The 20,517-nt window shown below is 38.9% G+C and overlaps 1 protein-coding gene across 9 annotated transcripts in view; it reads right to left on the bottom strand.

The window, feature by feature from the left end:
* Window positions 1-1,854: 1,854 nt before the first annotated feature.
* The window catches only part of PALLD (palladin, cytoskeletal associated protein), a 189,576-nt gene continuing 170,913 nt past the window's right edge, over window positions 1,855-20,517 (bottom strand). For 8 of the 9 annotated variants that reach the window (XM_041427871.1, XM_041427872.1, XM_041427875.1 and 5 more), the window contains 7 exons: window positions 16,922-17,071; window positions 13,022-13,116; window positions 7,893-8,025; window positions 6,708-6,915; window positions 5,832-5,997; window positions 4,934-5,067; window positions 1,855-3,954 (listed from right to left, as the gene is read on the bottom strand). In XM_041427871.1, the coding sequence (XP_041283805.1) occupies window positions 3,782-3,954; window positions 4,934-5,067; window positions 5,832-5,997; window positions 6,708-6,915; window positions 7,893-8,025; window positions 13,022-13,116; window positions 16,922-17,071 (1,059 nt within the window). In that variant the 3' untranslated portion in view covers window positions 1,855-3,781. Of the gene's footprint in view, window positions 3,955-4,769; window positions 4,821-4,933; window positions 5,068-5,831; window positions 5,998-6,707; window positions 6,916-7,892; window positions 8,026-13,021; window positions 13,117-16,921; window positions 17,072-20,517 lie in introns of all 9 variants that reach the window. The other variant, XM_041427874.1, reaches the window with a different exon arrangement.

Raw genomic sequence — 20,517 nt, 5'->3', positions numbered from 1 at the left:
TAATCACTTCTGTTAAAGAATGCAAAATGGCCTAATTTTGAGTTAGAGTTGCAAGCTTTAAGACAAGTCAAAGAATACTGTGTGCTGGCTGGAATACACTGTAAATTCCTTGGGGCAGGAACTGTGTTTCCATCTGCCTGATGTGTTTCAAGTGCTCATATTTCTGTTCAAACAGAAAATCTGTGCAGAGGGAAGGCTATTTCTTTTAGCTCAGGAGAATGATAAAAATGTCAGTAAATTCTACCCCTTGCATGTACATTTGAATAGTGAGGGAGTGAATTAGCCAACATGCATAATCCAAGCAGGCATTTCTAGTCTATGCTTGAATTTATCTATAGTGCACAGTGTGGGTTAGGCAGCTGGGTCAAGCAGTCAGAGCATGCAGCTCATCCCCTCAGCATCATGGCGTGTTGGATAATGGGAGCTTGTGAAGTACTTACATATGAAATCTGTTTGGGCTACTTGCAGAGGTGAGGATGTAGCAGTCCAGATGTGGAGAATCAAGGCATTTCTTAGCATACACCCTAAGTGAATTAAAATAGACCTTGAAAGTGATGATACAAGAAGAAACAATGATTTATAAGCTGGGGTTTCAAGCTGGACTGGTTTTGATCCCTAACTGCCAATTAGCTGTGATGGAAGCAAATTGTGCTTGTTAACTAATGCTTGCTGTTGCCTTAAAGCTGTAGGATAAAGGCACTGAGGTACACCACCAGCTGGAATGGTGGAATGCACGTGGAATTTTGCACCTCACTGTTTGTATTCTTGACACAGGTTTCTGTTGTCATCCTGATCATTGTTAAATTGCGTCTCTGATTGCTGTGAATATGCTTGGACCGATCAGCTTCCTATATAATTAGAAGTCTTCCCATACCTAAACTGGAAGTCTTGCAAAAAGTCAAGGCTCGTTTTTTTAGTCTTAAAAAATGACAAAAGTACACTCTCAGGTCATACTATCTGCCTTTGGACTATGTGGAAGGAGATTAAACTTCTGAAAGTTACTTTGATGCTTCCAAGAATTTTTGCTTTTTATGCCACGCTTCTATCTCTGACTTTGTAAGCCCAAACAGTCCTGGTAACTAAGTAACAGCACAGCTGAATGTTTTCATAAAAACAATGTTGCTGCTTAGAGATGTGATTTACTGCTTAAGTGTGTCTGTACATTTATACAGAGGCAAAAGGTGATGATGACCTCATCTTCAACAAGTCTCAGTTTTTTAGTCCCCAAGCCAAAGCCAAATGTACTGTGAGCAGACACAACTCCAGTGACTTCAGTTGCAGTATTGCCATTAATGTCAGCGCTCACTTAACTGCTGACATAAGCCTGTTTGTAGTGATCAATGCTTGAAATGTAAACCCAGAAGAAAAAAATGGATAACGTTGCATCTTTCCTGGTATCTTTTTTCTATCTTGAAAAAAGGAGAAACTAGTCAGGATTCTGTAAGTAAATCTTGACTTTTTTTTTTTCAATTTTGATATTGTCTTGTTATCAGGCTCTTAAATGAATTTACCAGTGCTCAGGCGATATCTTTTGCTTAGAATCAGTTGTAAGTGATGACATATTGCAATTATTAGAAATACAAAACAGACCTGCATATTTTCTAGCCTATTAAAAAAAAAGTATCTTCCAGTTCCTCTATTTGGCAAAAGTTTCTCAGAATTTATGAATAATGTTCCTCTGTTCTGTTCAAACAAGATTCCAGGTCACAAGCAGACTATTCTGATAAATTCTAGTCGTTTTCAGATGCTTCATATAGGCCTCATTTAATCTGTATTCATAATATTTAAAATTTCCAAATCTTACACTTGAATGCTTGTACTGAAACAGTTATTAATCTTTACCAGAAGGAAAACTTTCTATTTGTGTAATATTTATTGATGCTAAACCCACATTATATCAGCACAACAGTCCAAAGTAATGATAATACATTTTTATAAATACAAATAAAAAGTGGCAAAATAATGCTAGTGAAGCTAAACAAAAAAGTAAATTAGCATGTCACAGTTGAGGAAAATTTGGCAAAAGATATGACATACTTCTAGAATAAAATCAGATTATTCCCACCTGTCAGACTGATGTTAATCTAGATTAACCATCCCCATTACTAGTCATATCCTGCACCAGAATAGTACTACCTTGTGTGCTAAAGTTTATTAGTCACTAAAAAACAAAACAAACTTTGTGTACTTACAAAGCAATACACGTATAGCAGTAATGCAATATATGGTGTACACAATTACAAAATTAAAAAAAAAAAAACAACAAACAAACCCCTAAGTACAGGACTTCTGAATAAATGAACTGAGATAAAAGATTTCAACACTTTTATTATAAATAATGAAAGATACCATATATGTGCTTCATATAAGGAATACAGTGTTTTCCTTTCCTACCAAAGTATCATAGCTCGTACCATCAAACACTCTTTTTCCTTGTCAGGCCTAGTAATTTTTCCATCCATTCTTCCTCCCTCCCATTCAACTGAAATTCATTTGGTTCTAATTTAAAACTACCTAGTCAGGTGTGACTTAAGTGGGGCTCCACTTCCAAATGGATTTGCCTTGCATTCTGTAAGTAGCCTTCAGGCTTTTCACCTGTGGTGCACAGACTCTTACCCCTTAAAAGAGTTGACATTTGCCTGCAGTCAGGAGAAGGAAAAAATAAAATCTATGAGAGACATGTTAAGAAGAAAAAACAAAAAGCAAATTGGATTTTTTTTTGCCTATCTTCATTTTCTACTTCCTCAGATTTGCAAACTGTCACCTGTGGTGTATACTTGTCACTTAAATCCGTAGTGTAGTTTCAATCCATTTTTCACTTACTGTACATTTCTAAAATCCTCATACATATTACACAACCTTTAAACAGTCAAACATTCCATACATAGTACACTCTCTAGTTTTCAGCTCACTTCAGAATTTCAGAAGCTTGAATGGGAGTATTACAAGGTTACACTGCTGTCCAGAAATCCAGAGAGTTTCAACCTCTTGCACAGTCCCCCTCCCAGCCCTTGCAGTAATTCACTGCAGTGGTTTATACTATCAGCATTTTTTCCTATCTTGTTACCAATGTGTAATCTGGAGTAGATTGTTACTATGTGTCAACTCTTCTTTGTTGTCCTGCAGAAGTAAAATTACTTCTGCTTAGACTGCCATTGCTATATGTTTGTAAATAAGCCTCCTCCGAGATGGCAAAAAGGAAAAACACAAATGAATTGAAAGTTAGGGTGTTGATGTCCATACTAACAGCATTGAAAGAAAGATTATTTTTTCATGGTTGAATAGAAAGCAGTTTGCAGAGATACAGGATTTGCTTACATTTCTTTCCTTGTCCCTTCCTGTTTCATTCTTATAGTATTGCACTTGTTCATCGTAGCTGTCAGAATGTGTGTAGCCATTTTAGAACTGTTGATAACCCTTGAAGAAAACATCTTGCACCCTTAAGACTGTGTAGCATCTACTTACTGCTTACGAAGGTATGTAGTGAAAAATCTTTCTCTCTGATGCATTTTGGCCTCTATGAAAGGGGTTATGAAGCAACATAGGTTAAGGAACTGGTGACTGTGATTTGTTGTGCAATGTGTACATTTCTATTAATAATCTATCTATTCTTCTAATTTGGTATAATGAATACGGAATATATGGTTACTGTGTTTGTTGTTTATCTTTTGTACATGAAGGTGTCTGCCCTTGCGTAAAGTGACATAGGAGTATCATTGGTCAAGGCAATGGCTTTCAGTGTTTCTGCTTTGAAAGAAGATGATGGAAGCGGCAGCTGAATCTACAGATCATCACTCTCTACCAGGCCAGGCTGCATTGTCAGGTGCACTGGGTTTGCTTCTGGCTGGAAAGCTGCTTTGATGTCTAGTCCTTGGTCACAGAGAGCAGCGTATCGGCTGGCTGAGGGCCGCACCTTCTTTGGCTTGGTCTGCTGAGGGGGTTGTTGCCACTGAGCTATTAAAAGATTAAAAAGGAAAGAACAAGTGTTAGCCTTCTTGAGCGGTGCACCTAAGTGTGCCAGATGCTCAGTCAACCCTTTGTGAAGGAGACAGTCATTTCTGAGAAGCAGAAAACCATTATATCAAAGGTAAATTTGTTTAATTTCTTTGCATTGTTGTTTTTTGGGGTTTTTACTCAGCATCTTCTTTCACCTTCCAGTGTGGTAAGTCAATACAACAGTCTGTGTGACTTTTTTGGCCTTGTTTTCGATATTTGCTTGTGCCACTGAGAAGGGTGACAGCAAGGAGGTTTTTTCTGTGCACTCCTGTTATAGTAATGGGCCTATTCTAGGGTGAGTTGTTGCATATAAAATGAAATGATCTGGTTGCCATTGCCACCCCTTGTATATTGAAGAATGCTGGGCCAAATCTCTTATTCACAATTCCCACTTCCAGCACCACCCCAGAAACCATCCTTTATCAGTCTCTCCCCTTCCCCCTCCCAGTTAATTCTTGCTATGAGAAGACTGGTAAGAGATACTTCTTTAAGAAAATAAGGGGCTGCTTTGGAACAAACTGAGTAATTAAGCAGAAAGCCATAACAACATCTACTACACTTTTGGTAGCTGTCACAGGTGTATTACAGACTAATGTACAAAAGAAAACAAAAGGTTAGGGAAGTGCCAGCAAAACAACAGTAATAATGACCCACAAAAATCATATGATCATGCCGTTATCTGTCGTTAATTAGCTATATTTAATGTACAAAGCAAAACCAGAAAGCATGCAAGCTTGTTTTGCTTTAGGTGTCTGAAAGATGGTGAAATATACTTTGACAGAGCATTTGTTGTCTTGAAGTGGATGTTTACTATTGAGGAGAAACTATAAACAAAAGAAAAAGAGACCAATGTAAACCATTCTGTGAACAACCCAAAACTTATAGAACTGTTGCTTTTGGGGGGATTAATATGATCATGAAAATTGAAGCCACTTACTATAAACATCCAACCTGGCAGTGCAAGACACTATCCCAGCCTCATTCTTAGCTGAAACAGTGTACCAGCCAGCATCCTCCTTTGTAGCTCCCTGAATAAGCAGGCAAATGTAGCCGTAGTTATCCTGGTGCATGCTAATCAAAAGAAAAGTAGAAAATTACTATTTAAATCATAAAACTATTTCAAAATGGCATTATAAACCAACCCAATCTTAGTTACAGATTGATTATAGTCTAACTTTAATTAACATTTTAATTAAAATGGAACTTCCTCTGAACTTAACAAGTGGAAAATAAAGCCTTGAGTATGCTTGACAATTTGGCAGTTTAATATCCTGTATTGAAAATTAAGAAAAAAATCCACGTGATGTAGCTTTTCTTTCACGATTATGGATTAAGACATCTGGAGTAGCAGGAACACCAGATCTTACCCAGACTTTTTGTGGAAAGGATAAAGAAACTCGAAGAAGATCTTAAAATATAAAATACCGAATCTTAGTTGCTTAACTGTACAGCAGAATTATGAATCAGAGTTTCTGCTGAAAAACACAGAGTGTTCCTTTGAACACTTGATTTTCACTAGCAAATTTCTGTAGTTTTGATTCAGGAAGAAGAGTAAAACTAGTTCTCCTCTTGCTTAGAGCGCATAGAGTGCAAAGGTAGTTGTGTCTATGCTGGAAAGTCTAATGATGGAAAACAAGTAACATTTTATTTCTGGTTCAGGCACCAGGCTGGCTGCAAGTTTGAGTAAATGTCATGCATTATTACAATCACTAGTTAATATTTATGAGATGCCCTTTACATAAAACGTTCATGTGACCTTTTAGGTTTTTATTTGTTTTACAGGATAAATCATCATTGAAGTTACACATGGGGAGGTTATTGTAAGTCAGTCTAACCTCACTCGGTCAGTGTTGTATGTGAGTGACTCGTTCTCTTTCTTCCAAAATATCTGAGGAGATGGCTCCCCCGAGATTCGACACTCCAGTCGCACTGGGAATCCCTCAGTCACACCTGTGTTTTGTAGCTTCTCCATAAACACAGGTGCTTTTTGTACTTCCTTAGCTGTGAAAATAAAGATTGCAGTTATGTTGACATTTGTCTATGAAAACATAGCCTTTCTTTCAGCAGTGTGCCAAAAACAATTATGAAAGACCTAAGCGGCAGGAAACCTAAGTGTTTTCTTCATTAATCATGAAGTTCAGTCATGGTTCCTCTGATGAAAACAGTCCCATCATTATTTTAATGGGGGGAAAAATGAGTGCTAAAAAGCTGATTCTGTCCTAGAATAATTGAAATGTAGAGCACGACAACTAGATAAACTGCCTGCACTGTGCTTGGTAAAATGTGCTCCCCCGTATTCCACAAAAGCACGGACTTTTAACTGAAGAAGGAACTGCTGTACCAGAAGCCTGCAGTGGCATTAGTCCGATGTGCTGTGAAATGCACAAGGCATTCCCACTGGCTGCCCAGGGGTAGACGTGGGTCTGCACAGATTGTCATTACAAAGAAACATCCAGGGAAATAGTCTGGTTCCTGGCCTCAAGGCCAGCAGCCCCCTTTTCTTAACTGTGTGCAAAGGCATGACATGCCAGACAACTTATGCCACAACATAACATGAATAGCTCACCTATAAATACACCATACTTCTGTTACTGCCAGGTTTCCTTTTCTTACCCTCCACCCCTCAACGTGTCATTTGACGTCATTCATGTTTCCTTTATTCATGCTATCCTGGCAGTGCTCAGTCTGAAAGCTTAGCATGAAGATGTTACCTGCAACAGTGAGCTCCAGGCTGAATGAATTCTCACCAGCTCGATTGCTGGCAATGCACGTGTAGATTCCAGCATCTCTGGATGTGACCGGTTCTATGATCAAGGAGTGCACCCCGTTCTCACGCACCAACATTTTGTGAGAGCTGTCAGGGCGAATTGGTCTGCCATTAAGTTGCCAGCTTAAGTCTGGAGTTGGTAATCCACTGACCTTGAGTGTAAAGAGAACATTGGGAAATTGTTTTAGCCACATGAAACACTGGAGGAGTCCTGACTTGTTTTTTCAAGGAAGTTTGGTTTGGTTTGCTACTGCAAGTGTACCAAAAGATTTAAAGATCTAATTCTGTCCTGATTTACACATTGAGTCAGTTGTAGTCATTTACTTAACTTTCTGGCCAACTCCCTAAATTCCATGATGTCTTATGGGCGCGACTGAAAAAAGATCAGTGTGTAGATAGGCTGGAAGCTAAATAATAATACATTGCAAAACAAAAGGCAGGGTGACACCTTTTGTCTTTTTTATTGTTTGCTCTTCAGGTGGAATGAGAAGATACTCCTTTCTAGATTAACTTCTTGTTGGAAAGCTTGCAGACAAAAAGATTTTAGCTGACTAACTACTGACCTCTGAAGTTGCATTCCACTGAGGTGTGCCCTGGTGACAGCACCACTTGCACTAATTAATGCTTGGTCTGTGTGGACAAGTCTTGCACTCTTGAAAGCTGTGCCACTTGCTGTGGGGACTGCTTCAGAGCAAACAGCTTCTCCCAAATAGGTCAGCATAAAGTAAACAGAAGTCACCCAAGCCTGAATTATTTCTGCTCAGCACAGTCATAAATCAGGTTTATACTGTTTGAAACTTTTAACGGGGGTTCAAAACTTAACTAATAAAAGGACTTAAAATGTAGAAACACATTGTCTGTAGTGTGTGCTGCTTCCCTTCACACCACAGCGTAGCTGAATTCTATAAATCAGTTTACTTTGAGCTCTAAGATTTGCCTGAAGCACTTTCATTGGAAGGGAGGGAAACTTTATTGTCCAGTTACTCACTCATAAGCAATGAGATTAATTGCCCTGCTAACAGGCTCCGAAACTGCCAATAGGCAAAATTGCTTTGAAAAGAAACCAATGTGGTTTTTGAGTCAGCTGATGTTATCAAAAGGCTGCTGCTACCCTTTGCATGACACTTGCCTTGCAGTCCATCCTGCATAGTTTTCCTTCTTGAACAGTCAGGTCTCCAGGAGCCTGCAGAAAATGAGGCCGGAAGAATCGTTCCTGAATTGGTTCATTTTCATCACCACTGTCCCTTGATCGAGATCGTGGTCTTAAAATAACATGAAATAAAGGTAAATTATTTTTTTTCCTCTGCTAAATCAGAAGAACCATAATCACTTATAAGACTGGTTTGAATTTTAAACCACTTCTTTAACCTTTCCCATAATCGCCCCATATTTACACACATGCAGTGGTAGCATTTGGCCCAGATTGACTTAATTATGACACTACAGTTATTTAATTACTTTCATTTAATTCACATCCTGTGACAAACTATGACCTATAAAACAATATTGCTGCAGAATAATAGCTTGCAATATTAATTAATTTTGTGAATTATAGTATTTTTGTTTAGTCTTTAAATCACTGAACTACAAATAAAACAAGTTGGCAGGCCGTGGCATGTAGCTTCAGTTCCCCATTTCTAGTGTCCTGTGTATTTAATCCCCTCACTGCTGCTGATTACACCAGAAAGTACATGGACTGTTCATACATCATGGTTCCCTTTCAGCAAACAACAGCAGCTGAAATCTAACTCGTCTCAATTGACAAGAGACCTTTCACATCAGACTTATCTTCTCTTGTTCGCCACTAGTGAAGACTGTCCAAATTCTGTGTATTGAATTGCTGTGGATATATTTATTCCTCATTTAACAGGTTTTTTGTATGAGATACTCTAGAGTATTTGCAATGCCACCAAACTGTGGAATGGAAGCAATGAGAGTTTCAATTGTGAGAAACAGGGAGAATAACTTTTTTTGCTAGATTTTTGTTTGGTGTTTTTTTGTATTTTTTTTTTTTTTTTTTTTTTTTTACTATAAAGGTACCATAAACAGTTCGATAAATAATAAAAGGGAAAGGAAAATAACTCCTGTCCCCACACACAGTATCAATCACCTTAAGATTCCATGATATCATTTAATCCATTTTCAGCATTGGCTATTCTTCCCTTTTAATTTAATCCACCAAATCTTTTTCTAAGTGATTCCTCATTTAACTAGATTTTTGTTTCTGTTGAAATTAGATTATTCCATTTGTGTGATTTAGCAATCAATCTTGAAACAAATTTTTATGTCCTTTTTTGTCCTTGCCTGATCAGCTCCAGTGGGTTCCATTCTGGAGCCAGCTGCTGCCTACAGTAACATCCTGTGTAAAGAGGAGGAGCTACTCAAATATCCTCCAAAGACCTCTTTTATCAATGACACATTACAGTGAAATTCTCTTCTCTGAATCCCACATCCTGTTAACTTTTGCCAGTGTTTCTGTTTTGGCTGCTGTTTGCAGTGTCCATGCTGCAGTACAGGTGCCCATATGCATTTTCTACTGCCCAAGGTCATTTCTCCAAGTTAAAATAATTCACAACAAAAACCCTCAATGGTTACATTTGGAAAACATGCTGTACTACTGCATGGGAGATAAACATTGCAGGTGCATGCTCTGCTCCACTGAGGCTGCAGTCAATTAGAGCAGCTTGAATTTGATTTATTTTATAAGGGCTCTGTTGTTGTCCTTTTCTCTGCTATTGCTGTGTTTGAATTGGGCAGGCATCACCTGTGCTGTGGTATTCTCTTATTAATAATTCAGTGTTGACTTTTTAATGATCATCACAGTTGTCTGATAACTATAACTAAAGGCAAATGGAAGGGCTGGAGGGGCTTGTGTAGATATCCACTCAATACTGCTTAATAATGTGGGACTGGATATTGAAAAGGGAAACACAGACTGACAGCCCTGTACACACTAAGACCTCATATAACTCTTCAGGTGCCTAAATCTGTGTCTGGAGCTCCTCACAGTTTTTGTCACTTGAACATGTCTAAAGCTACTTCAATACATCCAACATTGCAGCTCAAAAGCAACTCTGAGCTTGAATTGGTGAGCTCCTGATCAGGTTTGGAGACATAGATGCCTCATGCAGGTAGATGGGATGGAAGACGGAGAGCAATAAGGAAAAAGTGTACTGATATTGTTAGGTAATGAGTTCTGCAAGACCAACTAGAAATTATAGTATCTAGTCAAGTGAGTGCTGCACAGTTCAAGCAACTTGAGCAAAATCTGCCTCCACATTATTGATAAGCATCCTGTTGATAAGATGCCAACCAAGTACAAGTAGCTGGTGCTTCGTAAGGTTTTGCGAAGCTGAGCCAAACAGGTGAACTGGCACCACAGAAGTGTGAAATCCACCCACTCACAGCTGCAGCTGCAGGAAAAGGCAGCACTGGTCAAAACTGGAAGGTGTGTGGGGGGAATTTGTGTTAAATAAAATGGAAAACAAGTTAAGAATTTGTGAACACAGATGTTGCATTTCTACCTCTTGGTAAGTTTGCCCTAAAATCACAGACTCTTGTTTTAGCCTTTGCCTTGAGCGGTGAAACTAGGGTCATTTCAATTCTAAAACATTTTGTGGTTTTAAACAAATAATGAAATGAGTAGAGCCAAGTAGCTTCAGATGTCTAAGAATGACAAATTGCAAAAGACTGGAATAACTTGGATTCATTGTGGGCTCTTTGGAGTTGCAATGCAGCCATCCACTGCAGAGATTAGCTTCAGCACAACTGACACCACGTACTAACTGTGTCCAGGGGAGACTCCATGCGTTGGACAGTACAATGCACTGGGAATTTCAGTAAGCAGATGAAGAAGACTTTGTGACTGGTCATATAGTAATGATCACTAATTTGGAATTAAGGAGATTAAGCTCAAATTTATCCTCTAATTGAGATCAGGGTGATAGGAATGTTTAGTTTTTAAATCTTTAAATCGCTTGTATTTCATGATTTATTTTGGACTCTGGCTGCCAAGCTTAGGTGACACAATGTTTGTTGAGCACCTTGTCATCTAAGGGATTGAGTCCAAGCTTTGTACACATCAAAAAATTCGAAAGTGGCTGCCCACATCAAGTGATACTAAGAAAGTGATGTTTGTCAGCTAAGCAAACTTCAGAAAAATACATTAGGAGTGAAATAAAACCCAGAGTTCTGCCAGAAAACATTCTGTAAGAGCCAGGAAGAAGCCTGTCTGCAGTGTAACAAGTCAAAGTTCATTAAGCTAATAATTACACTTGCAATAAAAGAAGCAAACAAATGGTTTTGCTACTCTCAAGCAGAAAATCTTATAATATCATAGTGCCATAGGAATATTATCAAAAGTCAATGGCAATAGACATGACAAATACCACAGTATATGGGAGAACAGTAATTTGGGATATTACATTAGAAAAGCCAGTGGCAGGACTCTGTCTTAGGAAGGTTTTATGTGTTCCCATTTCATCAGTCTTGGTTGAACCCTCTGGTGGGTGTAGTGAGAACTGTCACTAAACAGAGATTCTGTGCTGAATGCTTACAGAAACTGCTCTTCCAGAGCAAAGACAATGGGATAAGCCCTTCACGTGGTTATTTTACAGGAAATAAGAATCCCCAGTAATTGCCCTAATTTTAATTAAACTGCTCTACAGAAATCCCTTATTTCTAATTCATTACTAACTGGACACCCAACCCAAAGCAATAGTGGCTGCTTGAGTGCCTGTCTCCATTAGAAAATAAAATACCAGCCAGAAGTTACCTTGGACGTTGAATGCAGTTGGAGAGATTGAAAAGAGCCTCCTCCATTATAACGCGAGGGTTCTGTCCCTCACAAAAAGAGAGATATACACATTTTGTCCTTCAGGAAGCTGCAGGAGTGGCAGCTGCTTGATGCTTTCACCCCTACCTACCTTCCCACCATCTTTGCTTTTAAAGGTCTTTCCCCTTTGTCACCCTGTGTGCACTGACTTATTCAGCTGAAATCTGATTCTTCATGGCAGCTTTTCCCTTCAGGGAAAATGTGGACTTTCCATTTTTACCCATTACCTGAAAGTGCTAAGTGCATTAGTGACTGGAGAGGCTACACCAGGTGGTCCCAGCCTTTTCTGTGCTGTTCTCTCAGAGCAGCCTGGCAGGATATTCCCCTCCAGAGGCACTCTGAGCTTTGGGCTTAACACAAGGTGACACACTGCAGAGGGAGCTGGTGGCCATCTCAGAGAAATGCTGGGAAATGCTTTCAGGGTTGCAGTTTGTTCCATGCAGGAATAAGACTGACAAGATATTTTAACCAACCAGCCTCACTTCCTAATACTTTATAGCTAGCAGAGGGGGAAAGAGAGCCTGTTTTACATGCAGCAGTTGTACATTACATACTAGTACCAGTTAGTACCAGTACTAACTGTTAAAGAAATCCTCTCCTGGTTGTACACTGACTGTGTAATTACATGTACTCTGTATATTAGTATACTCTGTGTATTAGTTGGGCAATATTGAAATTCTATGGCTGTTGGAAGCATTAAACAAAAAACATGCCTCATTACAACAGAATCCAGAAATCAGAGCACTTGAAACAGTTCTGGTAACCAAAATAAATTTTTTTGTATCATCTAAAGCTGTCTAAGCTGAGCTAAACAGCCTCCTAAATGCTTTGGGCAAAGAAGAAAAAATATTTGAAGGGAAAATTCCCTTCTATGGTCCAAAAACATAACCCATAGCTTCGTATGAAAATAATTGTAAACTCACCAAAGATAAGTTTAATACTTTATTTCTGACTCATAATTCCTTATAAGAACTTGAACTGAAATATTAAATACTGAAATACTAAAATATTTCTAATGTAAATCTGATAAACCTCTTTGGCATGCAGTTATTAAATGAACACTTCCTAGAAGCTGCAGAAGATGGGAATTCCTGGTAGAATCCTAATCACATGAAATATTTTTAAAAAGCCTAAGTGACAAGAGCCTTCCTAACAGCTGATAGTGTAATTTGAGATACAGAGTAACTAGCAAACACCACAGAGAAAGGAGGAGGAGACAGGGAAATGTAAAGATATTTAAAAGTCATGTCATTTCAGACATACTTCTGAGTGTGCAAATTCTGCAGCAATTTTCAGACAGCAGAGGTCACATTTCTTCCTGAATGCTATGCTTTTAACTTACCTGCTTATCTCACATTCTTTATCTTGCCACAGTTATTTTGCAAAATCCATATTATTAAAAGAAAAAAAAATGCATCAAATACCTTCTTATGTGAGGCTGACCTGAAGGTGACCAAGGACTGCGGCCTCTTTGATTTACAGCTTGAACCATCAGCCTGCCCGTGCAACTCACTCTGCCCTGTTAGGATGACAGAGAGGAGAAATATTAAAAGACTTAAAATATGTAATAATAAATGTTCAACCTGATCTGTTCCCTTTTTTTCCCCTACCCATTTTATCAGCTTCCAGTCTAACACAGAACAGACTGGAATGACTGTGACTACAATATGTTCATGTTTTTGTTTTTTTTTTTAAATGACTGTTAATACGACTGGCAATCAAGGTCCAAGTTCTTATTGACTGTTATTGATGTGGGCAGGAGGTTTCCTCTGTGTGTGGCAAGTGGGCAGAAGATGTCCCATGGCAAGTGTTGGCAGTTACCAACAGAGGCAGTTGCTGCCTCCACAGTGGATTGATCTGCTTGATCCCATGGGTCCAAAACTCAAAAACCCCTCATTAATATGAAAGCCAAAATAATTTGACAGGTACTTAACAGGTCCTCTCTGCAGAGTGAATCTGGTTTGAGGAATTGCACTGAAAGGCACAGCTGTGCTGATGGACATTGGTGATAATTCAGGTTATTTTCAATGAATGATAAATAAAACATGGCTCTGGTGTATTTGGCCCCCTTTTTTCTTTTACTTTGTGTTTTAGAAGACAGGTTCTCCACCACAGGCACTAGTCCTAGCAGATTTGGGACGGGACTGCCCTGTAAGGGGTGAAGGCATCTGGTGGTCATAATAAATAACATCTCTGCCCCCTGGGCTGGTAGCAGTAAAGCAACATCAACATCTCCTTGGCAGTGTATTTCAGCTCTAAGCTGTGAGCTCCACACTCAAGTCAGCCAGCAAAGAAGTGACAAATATTTTTATCACAGTACTTGTGGGGTTGCAAATAGCAGTTCTTTAAGAACTGTCCAAAGCCCATCAAAAAACATTTTCACCAGGCTCACAAGCAGCCTTCAAATAGCAACAACTTTTGTGTTCCCTTAGAAATGAAGTCTGTGTCCCACTTCTATTCCCATGACCTATTTAGTCCACAAGTAAAATCCCTGCATTAAAATAAGCCATTGTGAAAGACCCACAGCAATTCCTTATGTAAAAGCTTTATTTTTCCCCTTATGTTACAAGACCATTGAAGACATCTGGAACAAATGAATTTCTATTTTGGGTACCACTACATATTAATATTTTTCTGGCAGGTGATGAATACACATAATTTGGGATCATTTCTGCATATCCCAGTACATGATGGTGTCACAAATGGAAACACAAAGGGCAATAAGGAATTTGGATAGGGAAGATTAAGCAGAAAGCCAAAGATTTTGGAAAAGTCACAGGATGGAGAGGATGGAAGCAATGAGTGGGAAGTAATTCATGAGACAATGTCCTAGAAACTAAGGGAACTCCAGCCTGAGGACTGTGGGCGTGTAATGCAAAGAAGCAGAGGGAATGGGATAAAAAGAAAGGTGAAAAATAACTCGATGTGAGCCCGTACCGTTCATAGAAAGAGCTCAGTTAAGGGATGTAATCTCTAACTAAAGGCCTAAACCAGGCAGGGTTTTGTGTTTGTCTAGGCCCAGGGTCCATTTGCTCTGGATTAACTTCTATGGCAAATTTTACAACAAATCCCAGTGGTGTGTCAGAACTTGAATTCCAGCTCACTGCACTTTATGCTGTGGGCAATGGGGCCTGCCGTGTTAACTACCATGGACGATCTCCAGGGTCTGTCAACAAGGCATTTTACAGGTAAATCCCACTATGTTAGCCCAGGTCATGAGATGGCATGGACTGGCAGAGCTTTTATGAACCGAATCCTTTAGTAAAAGTGATTTCTATCAGCTGAGAACACATCTTTTCTTTAAAGTTTGGTGATTCCAATAGCAATGACCAAACACAGTAACAGCCTAGCAAATATCTACCAGTCCATCAGGGTTCTGATGTGAGCTCCCTTATATTTATGTCCTTCACTTTCTTAAGGAAAGGTTGCCAAATTTGCCTGAGTTTGTGATAGCTTTGAGACGTGGACAACTTTCCATTAGAATTGAGAAGACTTTGCCAAAATTATTTCCACTCAGGATGACTTAAAAGAATTGGAATCCAGATCTTTGAGTGTGAAAGGCTAGTACATTAACTCACAGCCCTTCTTTGCCTCCATTGTACTGTTAAATGCATAGTAAAAGCAAGTAAATAGTGGAAGAGATAAGTATGTTTGCTTGGGAATTACACTGTAAAAAGGAGGATGCTTCTGGTTCTTCTCCAAAGAGGGGAAAAAAGCACAAGCACAGAATTTTAGCATTTAACAAAGCTGCTTTTTCAAGCTCCAAGCTGGGAACCACACAAACCCAGCTCATTTCAGTACATCCAAAAATCCACTAACAAAGTGGTGCCATCAGTGACTGGTAACCTGGGTCACTGTTGTGCCATTGAATGAACATTATCCAGAACAAATGTTCCAAAGTAGGCTGTAAATATTCAGGGACAGAGTACAGTGCCCAAACACAAAGGCAGTTTGTTCACCAAGCTCTCCAAGACTTCGGATCACACAGTAACACTACACAGTGAAACTCTGTGCATGCACTGAGACTACACTTAGAGGAAGATGAACAGGAGCATTTCTTACCTTGAGCATGCATATATTTTTAAACCTCTTGTGAAATTTCACAACTTAAATGGTACCAAGTATTGGTAACAAAGTCATCTATGTGTGAAAGCTCCCAGCTTGAACAAATCCATGGCCTTACGCTATTTCATTAATATTTCTGTTACTTACATATGTAGAAATAATAAACCACCTATATTTAAGCACTGTAGTTCACAGAATCTACCCAAAAGCTGCTCTCTGTGTGTTGCCTGTGTGTAGCAGCCCTTATATTCACAAGCCCTCTGCAGTATGAGCAGGACTGACAAGCTGAAGGGTGAGACAAAAATGGCAGCGTCATGCTGAGTAACCTAGCAACGTGCACAACAGAGCACAACACTCCTGCTTAGATTAAACTCTGTCTCAGTGATACAGTTTGTTATTCTACAGTGTGATTCTGCTTGCAGGCCTAGTCTTGGCAAGATATTTGGCACTACAGAAGAAAAGAATTCATTACATCCCAAAAGTTATGTTACTGCTTTGGTTTCTCACATGCAACTCTTTCCCTTCAATTTGCTGTGGTGTAGGAAAAGTGGATTGAAAAAGTGACTTCCATAGGATGAGTGACCTGCAAGTTTGGCTATGTCTAATGAACTAGTGGTTTTCTGCTGTGTACCTCAACTCTTGTATTAAATCTGCAAAGAAAAAATGCTTTGAAAATGCAATGAAAAATTGCTAAACCAGTAACACTCTGTGTTTCAGAAAAGCACTGTTTAAGATCAACACAGGACTGCTACATAATAGTGCTAGATTTTTTTTTTTTTTGCTTTAGAGACTTGCAGTCTGCCTAATGTAAGCATGTTGAGGTGTGATATACTCCCACTCATTTAAAAAAAAATTGGCCTCAGTCAGCGAGTAGGGTGAACAAAAGAAAGAAATTGCTGGACTGGGTTACTTCTGCTGGTAAACTGGATCTTTTTCTCCCTTTATATATATAACGTGCTATCTGTGCTCAGTTAGAATACTGAGATGTTATCAGCTGGAACAACTAGTGTAAGAGTAATTAAAAAATTATACCCTCCTCCTGAAACCTCAAGCCATAGGAAAAAAACTACTGTTGAGTTGCTAATCTCTTGGAGATAGAAAGGTCCCACCCTACTGATGCAAGATGAAGACAGAAATCTAACTTGCATACTTTACAGTGACTTCATCATTTAATTAAATCATGCATATGTGAGATGAGATAGTTTTCTGAAGATTTATGTCCAGAAGGATGTTTGCTCCGGAGCCAAACCTTCATTTACCTGTGGGTTAGCAGCCATAATAGTGTAATTCCCATCATCATCCAGGGTGGAGGCTGCAGTATGCAGCGAGCAAGTTCCATCAGGTTCTCTTTGAATTCGGTAGTGATCACTTCGTTTAGAAATTTGTTTCCCATCTTTAAACCAATAAATCTACACGGAAAAAAGCAAAGCACAGCTGGTAAGAGGTGGGTGCTCATTGCCATAATTTCTCATTTAACAACATTAAGGAAATGAACAGTTGAAAAACTCTCTGGTAAGTAGTAAAAGAAAACTGCTTTGATCAACTCCTCTTTCTATGACTCACTTTCACTAACAGTTACAAGATTATCAGTGGTCCAAAGAGAAACAACAGCCTGAACGATTTCCAACAGAACGTACAGGTGCATAAGGGCTGAACATTTCAAGAACTGAAACTAAACATCATTACAAAGAAGAGATTACTGATTGCAGAGATTACTAACTTTACCTTTATTTATTTTGCCTAAATCTGGAGAAGTTGCAGAAAAACCTTGAGAATGCTTTTGCTCTCTTTTCAGAAAATAAAAACATAAATAAAAAACCCAGGATAATGATAGGCCTAATTAATTCAGTGATGGATAAAATAGAAGCAATGATCTCACTGTTGAAACACCCGTTTTGTGTCATATCCATTACGCTGACTGGACTGAACCAAAATGCCAGAGGGGATAGAGCTGCTCCCGCTGGCAGTGAGCAGCTCAGTGTGTGGAGGGGCCAGCTCAGTGTAAGGACACGACTGAACCTAGCAATGTCACCCCTAACAATGTGACAGGCCAGCTATGCAAGTGGACAGCTTTGCAAAGTCATAGGAAACACTTCAAAGCGAAGCAGCACAGCGACATCCGTTCATAACTGCGTGCCAACAGCAGCACAGTTCCAAGCTGCACAGAACTGTTACGTTGGCTATCAAACAGAGGGCTTTTCCAGTACTTTTGATACATAATTTTATTCTCTGGCTGACCCAAGATATACTTTCAGTGAGCCAAAAAAATGATGTATGCAGGATAATATCTTACAGTAATCCATGAATTGCACACAAAATAAATGTACTTTTAGTGCCTCAAACTTGAAGGGGTAAAAAAAAATTGACCTAGTTTTCAGGAGGTTTTTTAAAAAATATTATAATAATAAAGTAAAATCCCAAACTGATATCTGCTGGAATCAAAAGTAAATGTTGTGTATGCATGAACACACACAGAGGAATATCTGAAAAATGTTATATTAGCAAGGCTGTACTCAGCTGCCCAAATCCATATTTAAGTAGAACATTATTTACTTGTCATTTCTGAAATGTGTACTACACATAACATCAATTGTGTTCAGCATTTGAGACACTTGTGAAGATACCTACATCATTTTTAGGAGGCCAACTCATTCAAAGTACAACTGTATTTCTCTTGGTCCTGCTGGGACTATTCAGCATGTGCAAAACACACATTTTGCTCAACCTCATTCTTGAAGTGGGAATTTAGGTCTTAAGAGTGAAGAAAGGGTGCTGGCTCTCTAGTAAAAAATGAAGTGACAGAGCAATGTGCAATTCCATTCCTGATAGAGTTTAATCTGCTGGGTTCTTCATATGTGCCAACATTTCAAAGCTTGCAATTCACTCACTTGGGACAAAGTTAAGGGTATACTTTTGAATTTCACAAAAAACAATGGAGGTTTTTTTGGTGAAAATCAGTGGAAATTTTGCTTAAACATTTATTACTGTGTATGATTTTTATATTAACAAGCATTACGCGTAAGTTGAAATGATTTCATTTCCTCAATAGCTGGTTATACTTGTTTCCCATTTTGTCTGTCAGCAGCCTTGCAGAGACTCTGTGGCCTGAACAAAAGGTTTAGTCATCTTCTTGTCTGCTGACAGAGCACTTACTGGAGATGTAAGAGATATTTGATCACTTATATACACATGCTAATGGGTGCTAAAACAACGTTGCTGCAAAAAATGAGTTTTAACTTGCATGCTTTACATGTGTCATAATGTTGCTTGGAAATCTACTGCATTAAGTAGTAACTATTTAATAACAGTACACTTATCAGAAATATCAGGAGACATACATGGAAATACACACAAATATTAACTGAACCAGCTATCCAAACATCATGTATATGTTGTCCAAAACTTATATCAACTGAGTTTAAAAGCATTGGCATCCCATATGAGCAATAAATTCTTAATATTACCTTTATCTTACATGGAGTTAATAAGTAAAACAGTACCATTGCAGGAGACAATGGTCCTTGCAGTGAAGTATTTTCTTTCTAGGATAACTTTCAATAAATGTACCCTTAAACTATGTAAGAACCGAACACTGCAGCTGGATTGCTTTTATTTGCACCAGATTTTCAGAAACCAGTGTGCAATGACTAGGAATAGAATGGTATACACAGTAGAAAGGGGGGTTTGATCTTGGGCAGCACAAGCATTTTTAATCACCGAGAATTATATTCAGCCATGTGACGAGTGAGCAGTATGAGATTTGTGTAACATTTCTGTATCAATTAACCTCTTGTATGGCATTGTCTTAATTCTGAGGAGAATTAATCCCTTAAAAGATGTATTCCATAGTCCCTCCTGTAGAACCACAGGTTTCTCATTTCAATGAGAAAATAGTTTTACACTACACTAAAGGTTATAACAAAGAGTAGGCTCAGATTTAAAAAGTCATACATATGAAGACAGAGTTTGCACATCAGTGTTCAATTTACATGGCATGTTCAGGGGAAAAATAATCAAGACAATAACTCTGCTTAGAAAAATCCCTTGTAATGAATGCCAGATTTTAGAAACACTACAGTCCTTCCCAAAGCCATTCCTTGGCAGACCTGACAGAATACTTAGAAGGGAGGAGCTTCAAGTTAGTAAATTATTTCCAGCTTTTCATTTGCCAGAGTAAAAAATTTATTCACAAGCAACACTTCCAGCTTCAACAAATAACAGCAGAAGGGCAGCCCTCAGCCATTGAGCTTTTCAAAATTACTGTCCTGGAATGCTTTGGCAGATGAGGGGGAAACACGGCCTTGGACATTTGTGAAGCCTGGCTAACAAGTAGCCATACAACAGGACTGATATTGGTTCCATCCCAAGCAACTTAACAAATTACACAAAGCATCTGCGAGTGAATGGAACAAAGGGCCAGAGTTCCAGGTGCAAGAGCAAATCACTTCTTAATGTGCAGGCTTTGACACTGCAGGGAAACAGAACATGGCTGTGAATCACAGGGGCTCACATCAGATGCTCCTCTGTGAGGGCATGCTTTAGGGGAAGTGCTAGGAACGTGGTTTCTTGGCTGTGCAATCCTTATCACCCCAGTGAGGGAAAGGAGACATCCCCTTTCATCTGTCTTAAATCAGACAGAGAAACTACACCTTAATTGGAAACTGTGGAAATTAGGGGACTGCGAAGTTGACTAAGGCTGACTCATAACAGATCATCTAGCAACTTAGTCATAAGCCTCAGGCAGAAAGAATATCTCTGCACACACTGCACTTCTATCAGCAACAGACCCATTTGCATTCCACCCTTGTTCAGCACAACAGCCTCTTACCTAGGGTCATCTCAGAAGTAATGCTAG

The sequence above is a fragment of the Onychostruthus taczanowskii genome, unplaced genomic scaffold (genome assembly GCF_017590055.1).
Source record: "Onychostruthus taczanowskii isolate IOZ18803 unplaced genomic scaffold, ASM1759005v1 scaffold12, whole genome shotgun sequence".
In the NCBI taxonomy this organism is placed as follows: Eukaryota; Metazoa; Chordata; class Aves; order Passeriformes; family Passeridae; genus Onychostruthus; species Onychostruthus taczanowskii.
This window is presented reverse-complemented; position numbering and strand designations above follow the sequence as displayed.